This window comes from Sorex fumeus, unplaced genomic scaffold (assembly GCF_029834395.1).
Source record: "Sorex fumeus unplaced genomic scaffold, SorFum_2.1 ptg000098l, whole genome shotgun sequence".
NCBI classification, from domain to species: Eukaryota; Metazoa; Chordata; class Mammalia; order Eulipotyphla; family Soricidae; genus Sorex; species Sorex fumeus.
Window position 1 is genome coordinate 88,669,029 of NW_026606155.1, and position 19,757 is coordinate 88,688,785.

At 40.0% G+C, this 19,757-nt stretch overlaps 1 protein-coding gene across 1 annotated transcript; it reads left to right on the forward strand.

The window, feature by feature from the left end:
• Positions 1–3,046: 3,046 nt before the first annotated feature.
• On the forward strand, positions 3,047–19,581 carry TERB2 (telomere repeat binding bouquet formation protein 2). Its single transcript, XM_056134356.1, has 7 exons — positions 3,047–3,110; positions 3,202–3,283; positions 3,927–4,066; positions 7,372–7,433; positions 12,045–12,127; positions 16,190–16,278; positions 19,407–19,581. Exons 1-7 carry the CDS (start codon positions 3,047–3,049, stop codon positions 19,547–19,549), a joined length of 663 nt encoding a protein of 220 aa, XP_055990331.1. The 3' UTR covers positions 19,550–19,581.
• The last annotated feature ends 176 nt before the right edge of the window (positions 19,582–19,757 follow it).

The following is a 19,757-nucleotide window of genomic DNA, read 5'->3' on the forward strand; positions in this document are numbered from 1 at the left end:
TTTTGTTGTTGTAGTTGTTGTTTGGCTCACACTCAGCTGTACTCCTAGCTCTATGCTCAGGGATCACTCTTGGCAGGGTTCAGGAATTGAACTGGAAGGCAATGTGCAAGGCAAGCATCTTACCCACAGTACTATCACTCCAGTTCTGAATTGTACATTTTTAATGAGTAACATTTTATGGATTTGATTGTCATTAAAATAAAGTTGTTTTTTAAAAAGAGGGAAAATCAGTGTTTTTATTTAGATCAATGGGGGAATAAGGGCACACAATAGGCGTACACATATTTTCCACAATCTGTGAATATTCTCTGACATACTGCTTCAGTTCTACAACATTTGTCTTAACAATTAGCACAAATTAATTTTCCCAGTTTTCCTAAGTACTTGGTTATTCTGTTCTGAATAATTTGCACAATTCCCCTATTTAGGACTGAGTTTATAATTAAAAGCTGAAGTCCTTTAAATGAGTATACGTGATACAAAATTAATCCCAATATGGGCTTCATCACTAGAACTAGACTTTAAAAGGTTTTCATTAGAAATTATTTCCATGGGCCAGAGAGATAGCTGAATGACTAGAGTATGTGTTTTGTGTATAGATGCTGGGTTCAGTCCCCAGGGTTCTCCAAGTACACCTGATGTGTTGCCCTCCATGAAAACCAAACCAATACCAAAAAATTATGACTAACATATAAGAATAATAAAACTACTGTATATATATGTTGTATTTTCATACATACATATTCATGTATATGTCTATATATAAATATATATTGTTTTATCTTAGGCTACAAAAGATGAAGATTGAAGTTAATAGTATCAAAAATATTTTTGTGTGAAGTAAAAGAAAAGACTCCCAATAACTGTGTTAGAATTCTCTGAAGTGAGAGTCTTAAAGAATGTGTTGCACTTTTCTTTAATTAATGCACTTATGGAATTTCATAGTTGAGATAGTAAAACCAAATTACCAGATATTTCCAGGGAAAGAAATGCACTGGATAGGGGCTGGAGAGATAGCACAGCAGGTAGGGTGTTTGCCTTGCACGCTGCCGACCTGGGTTCGATTCCCAGCATCCCATATGGTTCCCTGAGCACCGCCAGGAGTAACTCCTGAGTGCAGAGCCAGGAGTAACCCCTGTGTATCGCCAGTTGTGATCCAAAAAGCAAAAAAAATGCACTGGATAAATTAATTATTCAGGTGAGTAGAAGAGGTTTATTCAAGATCAAATATTTAATTAATTTTGATTAAAATCCTCCTAAATTGATATACTTTCTTTTTAAATGTACATGTAGACTATATAGAGTATGTAATATATGTATAATTTAAAGAGTAATATAAAACTATTCATAATGTATCCATATATCTATGAAAATAGAACATGAGCAAGTTGGACCTTTGTCTCACAGAGAGGCAAGTTTTTTTTTTTTAATATGCCCAGGTTACCAACAATCCCCAAAATGATCGATGAATAAATTACTGTTTTGACAGCAGCTATTTTTTTTACTTTTTATTTATTTATTTGTTAATTTTTATTAGTGAAATACCATGAGATACTTGACAGCAGTTTTAATCAAATAACCCTTTATAATTACTGAAGACTGTACTGGTCAGGAAAACTACCATTGACTGCCAAAAATCTAACATGTCTGCACTACAGTCATCAAAAAACAATAGTCAATTGCACAAGCATTACAATGGTCCAGTATATAAAACTAAACAAAAACTCTCTGAACTTACCTAGATATTGTTACTATGCCTGAAGAAATCACTATCCCACATTTTGTGTCTGGATTTTTCTCTTTTTGAAAATAGTTCAGAGGTATGTTTTTCAACCAATTTACTATTTAGTTTGTTCTATATCACATATGTGTATATCCTTAAATTCATAGTTTTGCTTTGTCTGATTTTAAAACTATTTTTGGTGAGGTCCCACATCCAATGGTGTTCAGAAACTACTTCCAGATAACATCCTTGGTGGTCACTTCTGCAAGTGCTCTGGGGACCATGCAGCTCCATTAATCAAACCGGGTCTCCTGCATGCAAAGCATCTACTCCTTCCAGCTTCTAGCTCTGATTTTTAAATTTTAAATGACCTGATGTTGTATGATTTCTTTCGAGGAGGGGGAGTGGTTTGGGCAACAAAAATTTAGAAAAAAAATCAATTGGAAATTCTTTCAACTATAGTTTTGTATTTTCGAGCGGGCCCAGTAACGGCTCCATTTGGAGACTTTGTTGTTACTGTGTCTGGCATATTGGCCCGCTCGAGCAAATCGACGATCAACGGGAGGGCCTTTACCTTTACCTTTATAGTTTTGTATTTAATATTGTTGTCTTTTCATACAATGAAATATAACTTTTTAAAAAAGTTATTCTTGTATTCCCTCACCAAAACTGAATTTTAAAAAGTCAAAGAAAGACTTGATAGATAAAACAGTGGTTAAGGCATTTGCTTTGCATGTAACTGACCCTGGTTCTATCACCAAAAATTGCATATGGGTTCCCCAAACATTGCCAGGAATAATCCCTGAGCATAGAACTAAGCGTAAGCCCTGAGCACCACCAGGTGTAGCCCCTAAGCAAACAAAATTCAAATAATTTGTGGGTCAAAAAGCTCGTATAGGAACTGGAGTGCTAATGTAATGGATATGGCGCTTGCTTTCCCCGAGGCCAACCTAGGTTCGATAAAATATGTAGATAATAGAATTTTTCTTCAAATAATTGGCACATAGACAGAACCTGTAAGCCAGAACACAATGCTTTGGTTAATCATTTGGATTTAAAGCTCACAACCAGCACCGACCCACCTCCACAGTCCCAGGAGAAGCTGGCAGGAAGGTTTTCCGTCCCGAGGGACAGCGAGTTTGCTGGTCGCAGCGGGCAGTGAGGGGAATCCCTCAAACGATGCCTCAGGCTTTCCCCGCCCATTTTCCTTGAGAACCAACCAGCCAGCTCCACTTCAGGACGTGGGACCAATCGGCGACCCGAACTCCAGACCCGCCCCTCTTCCTCACTCCCAAGCCTCTGCGCGGCGTGTCAGGAGGCGCCATGTTTCGGGGGCAGCAGGGTTGGTTCAGCCGCAGCGTCAGTCGGGACTTGAGGCGGTTCTGGGGTAGGATGATGTGTGGAGTGAATGGGTAAAACGCTAACGGGAGCATCCCTCTTCCCTCTGCGAGGCTCACCCTGTGCTCTTGCCTCCACAGAGGCCGAAGGGGGAAGGTTCAGTGATCCTCAGGCCGCCGACTACTTGTTCAGCTGCGATGCCTCGCACCCAGACACGAGGAGGTACCAGAAGGTCCCGGGGCTGTGCTATGTGTACTCTCAGTTGGGGATAAAAGTTGCCATCCACTGAAAATGTCAATAAGAGGAAGAGGGTGGAAACAGGTGTTTAGTCCTCGATGTCGGGGATTCAGAAAATAGATAACCTTTTCCCCTGGCACAGCGACAGAATCCGTCTGACCTGGCCTCCTGATCCCTTCCCAAATGCCAGTTATGTTCCCAACGGCCACTCCCATAGCTCCATATGGTGCCTTGAAGGCACTGTAGTTTGATTCCAGCTCCATCTCATCCTCGAATCTGGGCCTGTTTTCACACTTAAAATCCTGGGAGTTTCTTTTGAATAACAATTCCCCTGGGTGTTGGCTAAACACTGAGAATAGAGAGGATTTTCCCCTGTAAGCGTTCTTGGCCCCTCTACAAACTCTCGGTGACTTCTGGAGAGGTGGCACTTCAAGTTTGTTTCCCTGTGACCCTCCTGGATTTCAAACCTACAATTTGCAAAGAGCTCTGATCCTCTAACTGCCCCACTCCCTGCTTCCAGTGTCTTGATTACCTGCAGATCCTCTTCTGCCAAACATTTATTCTTTATTTTGAAAAGCTTAATACCTTCTTGTTTATTGCATAACTGAAAACATTTCATCTCTTCTAGAATATATCAAAGCCTTGACTATATCGAAGATAATGCAACAGTGTTTCACGCCTACTATCTCTCTGCAGTAGCTCACTCTGAAATCAAAGGCTCAGTGGCTTTAGGCCATTTTATCCTTCCTCCTGCATGCCTGCAAGAAGGTTAGCAAAAGCCATTCATCCAGTCCAGGTTAAACGACAAAGTCAGATACACATCACTGAAGTTTTGTGATCTTTGTTCTTGGTCAGATTTTGTTAGATTTTTTACAAAAAAAAAAAGTTGTGCTTTGAACCAGATTGATAGTACAGTGGTATGATGCTTGTCTGACATACAGCCCACACAAGTTCAATACCGAGTAACCCATATATCCCCTGAGCACCACAAGGAATGATAACTGAGCAGAGAGCCAGGAGTAAACCCTGAGCATGGCCAGGTGTGCACCAAAACCAAAAATTTTCTGGCTCTGTGCTAGGGGGCCATATGGTGGCAAAGTACCTGCTCAGTCATTTGAGCTGTCTTTCTGGCCCAGGTGTGTGTGTGTGTGTGTGTGTGTGTGTGTGTGTGTGTGTGTGTGTGTGTGTATGTGTGTTTAGGTTTTTGTTTGTGGTTCTAGAGAAGAAACTATGGGCTTCACACCGTTCATACATGCAAGGCAAGTCTCTCCCTCCAACCCTCACCCCCCAACTAGATTTTCCCCACTCACATAGCCTTTGCAGGTTTGTTTGTTTAGGGATCACACCTAGAAGTACTCAGTTCTTGCTCTTTCCTAGTGGGGAGGGTATTGAGGGGGTGCTCTGGGTCATGTCTCTCATTGATATCCTGGAAAGGCTTACTCATAACAATAAACTTTTTCATGATTATGTGCTAGATAGGACAATTGATTTATTAAAAATTACTTGTGCCAGTCTGTGGATACTCATCTTCAAGTTTTGAAGATTGTACAATATGAATGTACAATACATTCATATTGTAGAATGACTGTCTGATATAATTTAAATATAAGTTTTTTCTGTCTTTGAGCTGTTTCTTATATCAAAAACTGCTTAAGGACCAGAGATAATATAGGGATAAGATACTTGCCTTGCCTTTGACTGACCCAGGTTTGATCCTCGGCAGTTCCTATGGCAAGCACCACCTGGGTGTGACCTAGTTCCATTTAATGCGACAATGTGGCTCAAGTCTAGAGTTCATGACCATGGTCCAGTAGCCACTCCCTGGAATTCTGCCTAGCAGTGAGGGTCTGATTGGTTAATACGACTAGATGTGATATCACACCTGATGGTGTAGTGTCAAACCTCTCACATGTGCTCTAACCCTGAGCTACTTTCTGGGCTCCCATAATGCATGTCTTTATTTATTTTTTATTGAACCCAGAGTCTCACATACATGAAAGGCAAGTACGCTGATTTGATTTACCTTCCTGGCCTCAAAACCTGGTTGGATTTTTGTTTTTGTTTTTTGAGAGGGGCTGCGTACATTCCTAGTGCTCGAGACTGCTATGGGCTCTATGCTGAGTTGTTTGGCAGTGTTTGTGGGGCATCAGTACCAGAGGGCAAATCTGGGCCTACTACACATAAAGCATACATTTAGCTTGTTGATCTGTGTCTCTATTCTCAATGTACTTCCCCACCTCCCTTCCTTTTGGGTTTTTGAGTCACATCTGGCTGTGATTCAGGACTTATTCTTGGCTCTATGCTTGGAGGATATGTGTAGAGATGTAGTACAACAGGTAAGACACTTGCCTTGCATGCAGTTTCATGCTTTGCACACTCATCCCCACCATGAGTGATGCCTGAGCACAGAGCCAGGAGTAAGCCCTGAGCACAGTAACTGTAGCCCAAACTTCAGTACCCAAAATAAATACATTAAAATTAGAGAATATTGACTGTAAATTTAGCTTAAGTAAACTGCATTCCCTTGCCACCCCCAGCACTGCTCTGATGGCACCACCAGCTGAGATTCCTATCATCGCAACAACAAAAATATTAAAAATTAAAAATATGTATTTTTATTTACCTGAACTGGTATTATGTAGTAGAAATATGAAACCAAATGTGAGCCACATATTAATTTTAACTTTTCTTATAGTTACATAAAAAAGAAAAATGTATAAAGATCAATTCAGGAATATATTTTATTTAAAATAGTATTTCATGTGTATAATGCATGATAATTATTTTTTTCATATTAAGTCTTTGACATCCAGTATTGATTTTCTGCATCACATCTTATACTTGTACTAGCTATATATTTCAATATCACCCCCAAATCTAAGTAATTGCTACTATAATGAATAGCTTGGATCTGTGGAAACTTTTCAGATCACTGAGTTAAGATGATGACATAGTCTTTGATTGTGCAAGCATTCTTAAATTCCATGCTCATTAAACATGTTGCCCATAATTCTTTTATTCATTAGTTTTGTTTTATAGCCATACCTGGCAGTGCTTGGAGGCTGCTCCCAGCTTAGTACTTGAAGTTTTTCCTGGTGGTTCTCTGGGAAAACATGAGGTGCCAGGGTTCAATCCTGGATCACCCATTTATGTCTTGCAGGCCCTCATCCTTATGTCATGTGTGGACCATGCCCAGTAATGGTAGGTGGGAGGACTTTTCCTATCTCTGTGTTTGGGAGTTTTTCCCAGCACTGCTTAGGAGAGCATACAGTACATGTACTGAACCAGGGTTGGCTGCATGTAAGGCCAGTGCCTTAACCCCTGAAAAATCTTTTTGATTCCCTTATCCATTCTTTTTTCAAAGTGAATTATTAGATTATTGAAGACCTCTGCTCTACAAATTTAAGAATTGTTATTTTGAGGGCCAAAGAGATAATACAGTGAGTAAGGCACTGGCCTTGTACACAGCTATCCTGAATTCAATTCCATTTACCCCATATGGTTCACTGGGCCCCACCAGGAGTAATACCTAAGTGCAGAGGCAGAAGTAAGTCCTGAGCATCACCAGTATGGCCCAAAAACTGAAGAAAAGAAAAAAATATTTTGGTTGGAAAAATTTCCCAAGGATTAAGGTGCTTCCTTTGCATGTGTTTGACGCTTGTTCAATTCCTTGCACCAACTGATCCTTTGAGCACCACTAGGAGCAAGTCCTGAGCAAAAAGCTGGAAATATCCACTTAACACAGTCAGATATGGCCCAAAATCCAAAAGAGAAAAAAAATTATTGTGACTGGATAATTGGGGTGTTAGAGTGTGCGTGCGTGTGTGTGTGTGTGTGTGTGTGTGTGTGTGTGTGTTCCACATGCAAAGCAAAAGCTCTACTGCTGAGATACATCCCTGGCCAAATAATTGTCTTTAATAATACCTCTGTTAAAGAAATTGTCACTTAATGAAGCACAGAAACTCTGCAATGTTCTCAAAATGCAGTAAATAAATTTTTAGGTGATTTTGTTGTAAATTCAAAAAGTCATATCATTTCTTTAAAAAATAGTTTTGGATTTTGTTTTCTTACAGGAATAAGAAGAAAAATTGGTAATTTTATTTGGGAACAAGATCAAAATTTTCTGAGAAAAAAGGTAATAATAAAGTAAAGTAATTGATAGTTTTTATTGAATGAAACTTACTTAGAAAGACATGATGGGAGAGAAAGAGAAGAAATATGTATTCAAGAGGGAATGTGGAATTTTTTCAGAGTTAGAGAAAGCAAAGATGCATAGAGACAAGCAAGTGAAATAATGTTCAAGGGAGAACATGTTCTGGTGATCAAATACTTTCTCCTGTAGCCCAGCATGGGTTCCAGTCTGCTGAGCTATCTCTTTGACCCTATATTAACTTTTCAGCTAAGTTTTAATTTTCAAATTAAGGAGTTTGGAAGAAAAATGTTTAGGGACTGGAGAAATAGTATAGTGGGTTGGACGCTTATCTTGAACACAGCCTACCTGGGTTTGATCCTCAGCCCCCTTCTCATATGGTGCCCCAAACCCCTCCAGGAGTAATCCCTGAAGGCAGAGATAGGAGTATGTCCAAAGCACCACTAGCATGGCCCCAAAACCAAAATAAATTAAAAAAAATTTTTAGAAAAAGATGGTGGTATAACTGAATCTATTTTATGCTTATTTCATGTGAATTACCTCTTCACTTTTTGCCCATTGTTATGAACTTCCCCTTTTCTTAGTAATATGTTAAAGTTTCTCATGTTTTCAGCTATTAACATTTTTTGTTTATATGTAATGGTCTGTTTTTGGGGGGGGGTTTTGGGAGGGTCACACCCAGCGATGCACAGGGGTTACTCCTGGCTCTGCGCTCAGGAATTTACCCCTAGCAGTGTTCAGGGGACCATATGGGATGCTGAGAATCGAACCTGGGTTGTCCGCATGTAAGGCAAACGCCCTACCCGCTGTGCTATTGCTCCAGCCCCTATATGTAATGGTCTGTTAATTAAAAAAAATATTTAATTGAATCACCTTGAGATGTAGTTAGAGTTCTTTATAGTTGAGTTTCAGCATACAGTGTTCAAACACCCATCCCTTCACCAGTACACATTTCCTGTCACCAATGCCCTCAGTTTCTCATACCTTTTTTTGTTTTTAATCTTGTCATACATTAAATATATGTGTGTATATTAGAAATTTAACTATTCCCCCCCCCCCTTTTTTGGTCATCATTGCCATATGCCAGTGTTCAGATTTACCCTTGATTGTGGTGCTGGGGACTGAACTCAAAGCCTTATGCATTCAAGCGGGTGCTCTACCACTGCACCACATCTCTAGGCTCTGCAAATTACTTATTTTAATGAGGTCAAATTTATGGATCTCTTTATTTGTGGTTTCTGGGTCTGTTTTTGGAGTAAGTATCTCTCTTCTCTGTCTGCTATTCTGCTATTTTACCAAATACAACTGTTCCAAATGGATTATCAGTAACCCTATTTTCCTAATTTATTATCTCCTATAAGTGTCATGGGCTGGAGTGATAGCACAGCAGTAGGGCATTTGCCTTGTGCACATCCAGCCCTGCAGAGCCGGGTTTGATTCCTCTGCCTCTCTCAGAGAGCCCGGCAATCTACCGAGAGTATATTCAATATGCCAAACACTGTAACAACAAGTCTCAAAATGAAGACATTACTGGGCCCGCTTGAGCAAATCAATGAACAATGGGAGGACAGTGACAGTGATTTGCAAAAGCTAAGTAATATACTGGAGCGATGGCACTGCTGGTAGGGTGTTTGCCTTGCAACCGGCCAATATGGCCAACCCGAGTTCATTCCTCTGCCCCTCTCAGAGAGCCTGGCAAACTAGCGAGAGTATCTTGCCCACACAGCAAAGCCTGGCAAACTACCTGTGACCCCTTAACGTATTCGATATGCCAAACACAGTAACAAGAAGTCTCACAATGGAGACATTATTGGGTCCGCTCAAGCAAATTGATGAACAATGGTAGGTCAGTGCTACAGTGCTAAGTAATATACTAGAATATTTTGTATTTCTTTCATTCTTATTTTTGTGATTTTTTTTTTTTTTTGCTCTTTGGGTCACACCCAGCGATGCTCAGGGGTTACTCCTGGATCTGCACTCAGAAATTACTCCTGGAGGTGCTTGGGGGACCATATAGATGTTGGAAATCGAACTTGTGTCAGCTGCGTGCAAGGCAAACACCCTACCCGCTGTGCTATCACTCCAGTCCCTTTTTAATTCTTATTTTTTCCTAGAATATTGTTAACTGTAAATAATTGTTTTGTTTTGTTTTGATTTTTACTATCTTTGACTCTGTTATGGTAAGGTAAAGGTAAAGGTAAAGGCCCTCCCGTTGATCGTCGATTTGCTCGAGCGGGCCCAGTAACGTCTCCATTGGAGACTTTGTTGTTACTGTGTCTGGCATATCAAATACTCTCAGATGATATGATATGATATAATCATGTCATTTCTTTATGTGAATGGTTATGACAATGATAGCTGGATTTGATCACTCTGGACCAGGACTGGATGCTGAAAGTATGTAAGGGATATCCATTTGGGCAGAGGGAATGAGCAGGGAGGGAGTGAGGAAGAAAGAGGAGGAAGAGAAGGAGGAGAAGGTGAAGGAGGGAAAAAAGTTTGTCATAGAGGCAGGCTGGGGTGAAGATGGGAGGGAAACTGAGGACATTATTGTGTACATGTGTATACTGATGAAGTGATGGTTCTTGGTACATTGTGTGCTGAAAACCAATCATGAGTAACTTTGTAACTGTGTATCTCACAATAATTCAATTGAAAAAAAAAAGAAATAGGTGAGTGGCGATAGAATGATTCTTATTTGACAGTAATTATTGATTAAAGATTCCAAAACTTTAGAGCTGAAGGAGCATAAAGGTCATTTTGTTTGTTTAGAAGTCACTGAGAAGTGACTGCAGTGCAGAGCATATGCCTGGCATGTGCTAGACCTTGAGTTCAATTCCCTGCACCTCATGCCCCTCCTCACCCCAGACCACAACTCCTGATGTGACCCTGGTAGCTGACATATCTGTTGTGGTATGGCTACCACAGTAAAATGAATATGGAAGTCCTTTTGTTGGCCAGGGAAATTGCTCAGTGGGCTGGAAAACATGCTTTGCATCCAGAAGGCACTGGTTGGATCCCCACCACTGCATGGTCCCCAGAAGAGTTACGAGCATTCCCCAACAAGAAGTAGGAAGTAATCCCTGAGCACTGTCATGTCTGGCTTCCAAACAGACAAAACATGAAAACTGAAAGAGAAAGTAAAGACTTGTGTTAGTTCACATAACCCAGTAATAGCAAAGTGGAAGCAAATTTCCTGAGATTCAACCCAAGTGAATGTTTTACTCCTGCTGAAAAATTAGTAGAATATGACTTCATTGTATATTCTACTCTAGAAATTGTATAACTACCAAATAAAAGATTCCATTATTTCAAAATAATTATTGATGTAGAATTTTAACCAATTATAGTAATAAAATCATTGAATATATAAATAGTACTTTATTGAATAAAAATAGCAAGGGTAAATCTGAAAAATAATTTGGGAAATATTGTTATTGCTTGGAATAAATTTATGACCTAAATATAGAGATAAATATATTTTATAATAGGTAGCACTGTAGCACTGTGCTCCCGTTGTTCATCGATTTGCTCCAGCGGGCACCAGTAACATCCCCATTGTGAGACTTATTGTTACTGTTTTTGGCATATCGAAAACTCCATAGGTAGCTTGCCAGGCTCTGCCGTACGGGCGAGATACTCTTGGTAGCTTGCTGGGCTCTCCAAGAGGATGTAATAGGTACCAGTATCTATTTCTTTTGGGAAAGCTTAATATATATTTAATTATTTATTAATCTCATAACTAAACATTCCACTTAATTTTGAACGGGAAATATAATTTGTTCATCCTCATTTTTTAAAATTTGTAGTTCACAGGAAACCCAGAAGTTGTCAAGTCAAGGAATTAAGAAAATTTAAATCATTGGGGTCAGAGAGATGGGACAATGGGTAGGGCATTTGCCTTGCACATGGCCAACTTGGGTTTGATCCTGGCATCCCTTTTGGTCCCCTGAGCACTGCCAGAAGTAACTCCTAAATGCAAAACCAGGAGTAACCTCTGAGCACTGCCAGGTGTGGCCCAAAACTAAACAGAGTTTAAATCACTAGTACTTTTTTTGGCCTCAATATTTTGGGACTAAAGAGTCATATGGCCACATTAGGGAAATATTCAAAAATTAAAAAGGAATGTTTCCCCTCCTGTGGAGGAGTGCTTGTTCTCTCTTGAAACCCCACACCTCTCTCTTACCTATTTTATGAACCCTTCTAAATAAGTTTCTCTAAATAAAACTGTTTTACTCCAATAAAAAATTAAAAGAGAATAAAATTAAAGTGTTACTATCTAATGCAACTATGACTGATATTTTTAAAATTCTGGTTATTTTTATCTCTAAAAATATATGGTATAATTTACATATATGCAAAATTTTGTGAGTTTTCTCACCAGAATAGATTGAATGTACCTAAGTACATTCATGAGCCACATGGTCAGTTTAGCCTTACACATTGTTGACTGGATTATTGTGCTGATTGTTTCTGCAGTGTTGGGAATCAGAGGAAGGGTCTCACAAAGGAGAGGCATGTGCTCTTCTGCAGGATTATATCCCTGGCAATATGCTGTTTTTTAAAAAAAATGTGACTTCTTTTTTTAATTGACAGCATAAAGAATCACCAAATGAAATAAAGATACTTCAGGAAAGCAGTGAACTAGCAAAAGATAACAAAAAAGAAGTATCCAAAAGGTACTGAATTCATATACTTTATTGATACTCAATTCCATATAGACCTCTTTGAGCCTTATATGATTATCTCAATTTTCACATTGTTATGAGGTTGATATTACTATCACTATTTCTATAGTTTCAAGTATTAATAGGAACGTTTTTTTCACTTTTTTGGGGGGTGAGGGTTGTTTTAAGTCTCGGCTGTGTTCAGGACTTACTCATGGCTCTGTGCTCAGAGATTATTCCTGGAAGTGCTGAGGGATATTGGGGTTTGAACTAAATTCAGCTGAATCCAAGACAAGCACCTTAGACCCTCCCCAACATCTTGGGCTATACCTGGTGGTCTTAGGGCTAACTCCTGACTCTGCATTCAGAGATTACTCCTACCAGTGTTAGGGGACCATACGTGGTGCTGAGGATCGAATCTGGGTTGGCATGTGCAAGGCAAGTGCCCTTATCCACTCCAGCCCCTTGTCTTCATTGGGAAGATTTTAAAGTTTTTTAATATTTAGCTGCTGAAATTTCTTTAAAAAGACTAAATATGGGTTTTTTTGCTTAATATAAAAATTAACATTTAATTATATAGGTTTTTTCCATTTTAATATTTTCTGCCTTAATTTCTCTTTGGTTAGGAGTGACAGTGGATGGTGCTCATGGGCTGCTCTTCACTCTGTTGGGGATGGGTTAGGGATCATTTCTTGTTGTACTGGCAGAACCACGCAGTACTGGGTGTTGAATCCTCAGCTCCTATGTGCAAATCATGCACTCCAGGCCACTGTGCTATATCTCCAACCCCTTACCCATACTTTTATTTTTTCCCTTCTCCCCTTCCAGTTGCTGTTATGGTTGATGTTGTGGTAAACAGAGATTGCACAAATGCCTGACTATGGTGCTCAAGCAATTTTTAGCTGTGAATGATACTCACCAGGGACTGCACATCAAGTCATAATTTTTTCTTATACCATTAAATTTTTTTTCTTCTTTTTTCTTTTTTTCTTATACCTTTTAATCTGCTGTTTTATTCGCTCTAATTCTTTAGCATCCTTCTTTGAAGGCCAGGGAGATGATGCAGGGGGTGGGGTGCTTGCCTTGTATGCAACCGACCCTGGTTCATTCCCCAGAACCACATAAGATCCCTAAGTCATTCTAGGAGTTATCTCTCAGTAAAGAGTCAGCAGTCATCTCTGAGCATCACTGAGGCTGCAAATACCACCCTTAAAAAACAAAACAAAATGAAACCCACTTCTTCGAATTTATTTGTTGTGCTTTTTAAGATAAGAAACGGATAAGGACCTAGAATACAGTTCAGTGGTTAAGTACATGCCTCACATGTATGAGACCCTGAGTTTAAAGAAAAAATTATTTTAGGCACCGAAGAGATAGTATAGCAGGTAGGGCACTTACATGGCTCACCCAGGTTTAATCCCTAGCACTGCAGCATCAAGGATTAAATTAATTTAGCAAATTATACAATTTTTTAAAATTTTGGCTACACCTCGCTATGCTTAGGGCTTAGTCCTGGCTCTGTGCTCAAGCATCATTTCTAGAATCTCAGGGATCATATGGGATGCCAGGGTAGAACCCCAATCAGCCACATTAAAGGCAAGCACCCTACCCACTATACTATCTCCCAACCCCAACTACCTCCCAAAATAAAAGTTCTTATCTCAGACATGAACATTCATTAAGAAACAGATGCCCTATAAAAAGAAATAATAAAAATTTTAATAAATATGAAAACTAAATATATATGAAAAATAAATATGTAAAAGTTCGATTCCTCCACCCCTCTCGGAGAGCCCGGCAAGCTACCGAGAGTATCTCGCCCGCACGGCAGGGCCTGGCAAGCTCCCTGTGTCGTATTCGATATGCCAGACACAATAACAACAAAGTCTCCGATGGAGACGTTACTGGGCCCGCTCGAGCAAATCAATGATCAACGGGAGGGCCCTCGAGCAAAATGAAAACTATAAATATTTTTAACTTGTGTGGACAGTAGCACTGTAGCACTATCCTCCTGTTGTTCATCAATTTGCTCAAGTGGGCACCAGTAACATCTCCATTGTGAGACTTGTTGTTACTGTTTTTGGCATATTGAATATGTCACAGGTAGCTTGCTAGGCTTTCCCGTGCGGGTGAGATACTCTCAGTAGCTTGCCGGACTCTCCAAGACAGACAGAGGAATCGAACCCGGGTCGGCCACATGCAAGGCAAGGGCCTTACCTGCTGTGCTATCGCTCCAGGCCTGTGTGGGCAGTAAGAATATAAAAAAAAAAAACAAGACAAAAGAAAAATACACACTGGGATAAAACAGTTGGCAAGGCTAATTTCCTTACTATCAAAGAAGACTTACAAGTCTGGGGCAACCTCATCACTCAGATAATCATCAACAATAGTATATCTCTTGCAGGTTTTATAAAAATTCAGACATTTAATAGAGTTAAAGTTAGCCCACAAATATAGACTGTCTCCTGATTTTCCATGGGCAGTTCATCATTTTGGAAAAACTGTTTGATATTATTATATGTAATGGTTGCATATGGTATTTTATCAAAAGCATTTTTATGCTTTTTTAAAATCACAAACTCACAAATCATCCTGTTATTCGTCGATTGCCTCGAGCAGGCCCCAGTAACGTCTCCTTCATCCTAGCCCTGAGATTATATTCAAGGCTCTTTAGGAGAATGAGACCCATCATTGTTACTGGTATTTGGCATATTGGGTACGCCACGGGGAGTTTGCCAGACTCTGCCGTGTGGGCAGGCTACATTTGGTAGCCTGCCAGTTTGTCCAAAGTAGGAATGAGATAATAAGATGTCGTAATAAGATGTTGCGCAGCCGCAAATGCGGCCACAGGTTCCAGGAGCTGGTTTTTATAGTCTCTGAGTCTTGGCCGCTGATGGGATTACACGGAGCCAGGGGGCCAGTTGGTGGGTGTGACCCCCGCCTACTGGAATTTGGAGGATCTGGGTGGAGGATGCTCGGCCCCAATCCGAGTAGGCTTGGAGATCTCGGCCCCGGAACCCGCGTGGATTTGTCCCTCTGCCAGTACCTTCATGTGTGCGGAGAGTGGTCTCAGCATGGTGGTGGCTGGTCCTGGAGGTCTTCGGCTGCCGGAGCCCTGGTTGGGGCGGGGAGGAAAGCTCAACCCGCTCCCCTCCAAGGGGCCCCCGCGAGGACAGGAGACTTTTTTTGCCGGGCTCTCCGAGAGGGGCGGAGGAATCGAACTCGGGTCGGCCATGTTGGCTACGTGCAAGGCAGACGCCCTACCCACTGTGCTATCGCTCCCCCCCCCCCCCCCCAGGGATATGACTCCTTGATAAAGCACTTGCCTTATATGGATGGAGACCAGGGGTTGTATTCCTGGCACATCAGAAAATTAGAAATAGGCTGGAGCACATGTTTTGCATGCATGAGCCTCAGTTTTGATCCCTGATACCACATATGGTCCTGAGCACTGCCAGGAATCCCTGACCTCCAAGCACCAAGCCAGGAATCACCCCTAAGTATTTCTGGATGTGACCCAAAGATTTTTCAACTAAGTTTTTTTAAAATAATACATTTTATTTGTTTTTATCTTTTAATTTTTTATTTAAAAGATTTTTGGTTTAAGTAACATTGTTTAAAATTATTATAGTTTAGGTAATGTGGTTGCTAGCAGTATTAACGTTTATGGTATTGATGTATAAAATTATACCCCAGCACTATAATGTGCCCAAGACCCTCTGCCACTGTCCCTGTGAAATAAATATTTTAAAGGTCATGATGTGTGTAGGGGCTGTAAGGGTGGCCAAGACACATGTAGACAGTCAACACTAGGGTCTGTACATGTGATTTTCTGCTTGCTGAGCAATCACTAAGTTACTGTGTCATCCTCTAAGCCTTAAATATTTCTTTTCTGAAATGGCTAAGAAAACCAAAACTATTTGTATTAATTAGAAGCAGAAAAAAATATGGCATTTCCCAGTGAAACTAAAATATGGTAAAATAGCAATTGAATTACATATTTCCTGCAATGACTTTTTATTTGAAAAAAATCCAAGAATATAAATATCACTCAATGCATGTTTAATTTTACAGCACAGAAAAGCATTTTAGAAGGACTCCAGTTACAGAAAAGCAAATGTATTTCCCTCTTCAGAATTATCCAGTGAACAACATGGTCACAGGTATTTTAATGTAAAAGTTAGAGTATATTACCCCAAATAGGGGGAAAGCACAGAACCAAGAATAGCCCCTGAGCATGCTGGGTGTGGCCCCTATAAAAAGCAAATAAACAAAAATTGAGAGTTGAAAAAATGTTTTATGAGGCTAGAGCGGTAGCACAGCGGGTAGGGCATTTGCCTTGCATGCGGCAAACCTGGGTTTGATTCCCAGCATCCCATACGGTTCCCTAATGAATAATTCCTGAGTGCATGAGCCAGGAGTAACCCCTGTGCAATGCCAGGTGTGACCCCCCCCCAAAAAAAAAGTTTTATTTATCTATTTAGGACACACACAGTGATATTCAGGAACTACTCCTGGCTCTGTACTAGGGAAACCAAATGGTCCCATGGAATGAATGAACCCAGGCCTTCCACATGAAGGCTGCTCAGCCAGTAGAGCTCTCTCTCTGGCCCTTCTTTCTTCATGTTTCAAAAATTTGAATAGCTTTTGGAAGAAAGATTCATTTTTAATTTTTTAAAATATATTTATTTTGGTTTTTCGGGCCACATCTGGTAATGCTCAGGGATTCCACCTGGCTCTGCGCTCAGGAATCACTCCTGTTGGTACTCAGGAGACCATATAGGATGCTGGGTATTGAACCTGGATTGGCCATGTGGAAGGCAAGTAAGTGCTCAATCCTCTCTGCTGTCTCTCTGGCCCAAGATTTATTTTTTAGAACTAAATTCATTTGTATTTAATTTTGATGTGAAAAGATAAGTATGTCTTCCTTTGTGCCATGCCCATGTGTTTCTGTAGAAAGGAACATCTTTGGGGGAAATTTGGCTTGTATTAAAACTTGCACTGTAGCACTGTCCTCCTGTTGTTCAATTTGGTCAAGCGGGCACCAGTAACATCTCCATTGTGAGACTTGTTGTTACTGTTTTTGGCATATCAAATACACCATGGGGAGCTTGCCAGGCTTTGCCGTGCAGCGGCATACTCTCGGTAGCTTGCCGGGCTCTCTGAGAGGGGCAGAGGAATCAAACCCGGGTCAGCCGTGTGCAAGGCAAATGCCCTACCCAACTTAGAAGCAAAAATTCTATTTTAGGCAATGGTATTTTTATGACTATAAATTTAATATCTATCCTCAAAATGAGTTGAGTTCAATTCAATGAATGTTAAATTTCTAAAAGTAGAACTAATTAAAGTGTTAGCAGAGACCCCCAGTTAGCAGGGACCCCAGTTGAACTCTCTGACCCTCTGGTCCCTTGAGCACTGCTGGGAATGACCCCCTAGTACAGAGCCAGAAATAACTGGCCAGCACTGCTAAGTGTACCACCTTCACCTCCAGAAAAGTTGAAGCTATGACCTAGCATAGGCTGTCTTGGTCTTAGAACTATTAACATTTTAGTGTAAAAAGTCTTTAGTATAGAAAAATTAGTACTCCACATTGTAGAATATTTAACAGCAACCCTGGCTTCTGCCACTAGATGCCAGTAGCATATCACCTCACCCAACAGCAAGTTTAATGACTCCAAACATTGCCAAAAGTCCCATAAAATATCAAGACAGTCTTTTGGCAGGAAGGGAGGTGGGGGGTGACTTTTTGTGGTTGATGTGTAAAGTCCCTTCGGTTTGATATAACTAAGTGTTATCACCCATTAAATATTCTAATCGACAGCTACATATGTGATTGGTAAAAAGAAAAAGTATTTTTTTAAAGGAAGACTTACTAATAATTATCATCCTACACTATTTTTGCCTAATTAACATTTTACAGGTAAAAAGTATATCAGACCAAAAACTTACGATAATTAAAAGTTTGGGAATATGGGATAGTACAGTGGGTAGGATGTTTGCCTTGCAAGCGGCTGACCCGGGTTTGATTCCTAGCATCCCGTATGGTCCCCTGAGCACGACCAGGGGTAATTTCTGAGTGCAGAGCCAGGAGTGACCCCTGTGCATTGCCAGGTGTGACCCAAAAGGCAAAAAAAAAGTTTGGGAATCCAAAATAGACTATTAGTATGTATGTTATCTGTTTCAATGTAACAAATTATTCCCAAACTTACTTAGCAGCTTTAAATAACAATATAGATATAAGTTATTCCATGTTTCTGAAAGCCAGAAATATAAAAGCATTTTAATTGGGTTCTCTCTTTCAAAGTCCTTTATAAGGTTGTAATCAAGTTGTCAGGATACAGTTATTCTAAAGAACAAGTTGGACCACTAAAAGATCAAAGATCACTCATGTGGCCTGAATTTGATTCCCTGAGCACCTTGGGGAGTAACCCTACCAACACTGCTGGGTATGGGGGAAGTGCCTCCCAAAAAACAAAAAAAGCAAAGAAAAAACCTACTACTATAATCTATTTTTAGGCAAAAATTGTCTTTATATTTAAATAATTTATTAGTATAATAATTATTTTTTATTCCTATCCTCACAACTATCTTTAGAAACTTCATATAGTTTATATGTATAGTTAACTAACACAATTTTTTATGCACTAATTTACTTTTAATGAGATCAGGCATGTTCAGAGTGGGATGGTCATAAACTAGTGTCTTTTTTTCACACAGAATTCTTTTTACACAGAATTTCAGCTCTTTGTTCAATCCCTGGCACTGTACTCTCCTCAAATCAATAAAGTAAAGCAGTAGAAGTTTGCACGGAAAGGGTGAGGAAGGAGTGTTCCTAATAATTATCAGTTTTCATGAGACTCTTCTCACTGGTTATAATGTATTTTTTTTACTTACCTAGATACAGCCTTGGACCTAAAAAATAGTATAGGAGTTAAGGCGTTAAGTATAGGAGTTGCCTTGCACACAGTGGACCAGGTTTGATCCCCAGCACTACATATAATCCCCTGAGCTGCATCAGGCATGATCCCTGAGCACAGAGCTAGGAGTAAGTCCTGAGCACCACAGGTATAGAACCAAAAAAAAAAAAATTTCGCCATCTTCTCTCACCCTCCATCCCCCACTCTTACAGTGCTAGGAATCAAATCCAGGGCTTCACACATGTAAGGCAAGTACTCTACTACAGAGCCCCATCCCTAGTCTCAATTATTAGCTATCATTAGTACATCATTATATTTAATCAAATAGTATGATAGGATTTCAAACACATATGTTATTTGTTTTTATTTTGTAGGGTATATATCAATTGATGCCATGAAGAAATTCCTTGGGGAGTTAAATGACTTCATACCTGGAAGCTCAGGGTATTTGGCATATCATGTTCAAGATGAAATTAACATGTCTGCTATAAAAAGCAAATTGAAGAAGAAATGTTAAATTGCACTTTTAGCTGGGCATTTGTTTCATAAATTGCTACCAAATTGTTGCACAATTGGAAATGTTCCCTTTGGGACTTTATAATAGGAAAATGGGGTAAAGCTCCTTCTTTAAAAATAAAAATGTGTCTGCAGGAAATTTAGAATAATTATGACCCTTAGAGACCAGAGAGATAGTACCGTCAGTAAGGCACTTGCTTTGCATGTGG

Excerpts from the sequence above, each read along its gene's own strand:
- TERB2 (XM_056134356.1), top strand. The coding sequence starts at position 3,047 with ATGTTTCGGGGGCAGCAGGGTTGGTTCAGCCGCAGCGTCAGTCGGGAC. Across the intron at positions 3,111-3,201 it reads GGACTTGAGGCGGTTCTGGG|AGGCCGAAGGGGGAAGGTTC; the intron begins GTAGGATGATGT and ends TTGCCTCCACAG. Across the intron at positions 16,279-19,406 it reads AGTGAACAACATGGTCACAG|GGTATATATCAATTGATGCC; the intron begins GTATTTTAATGT and ends TTTATTTTGTAG.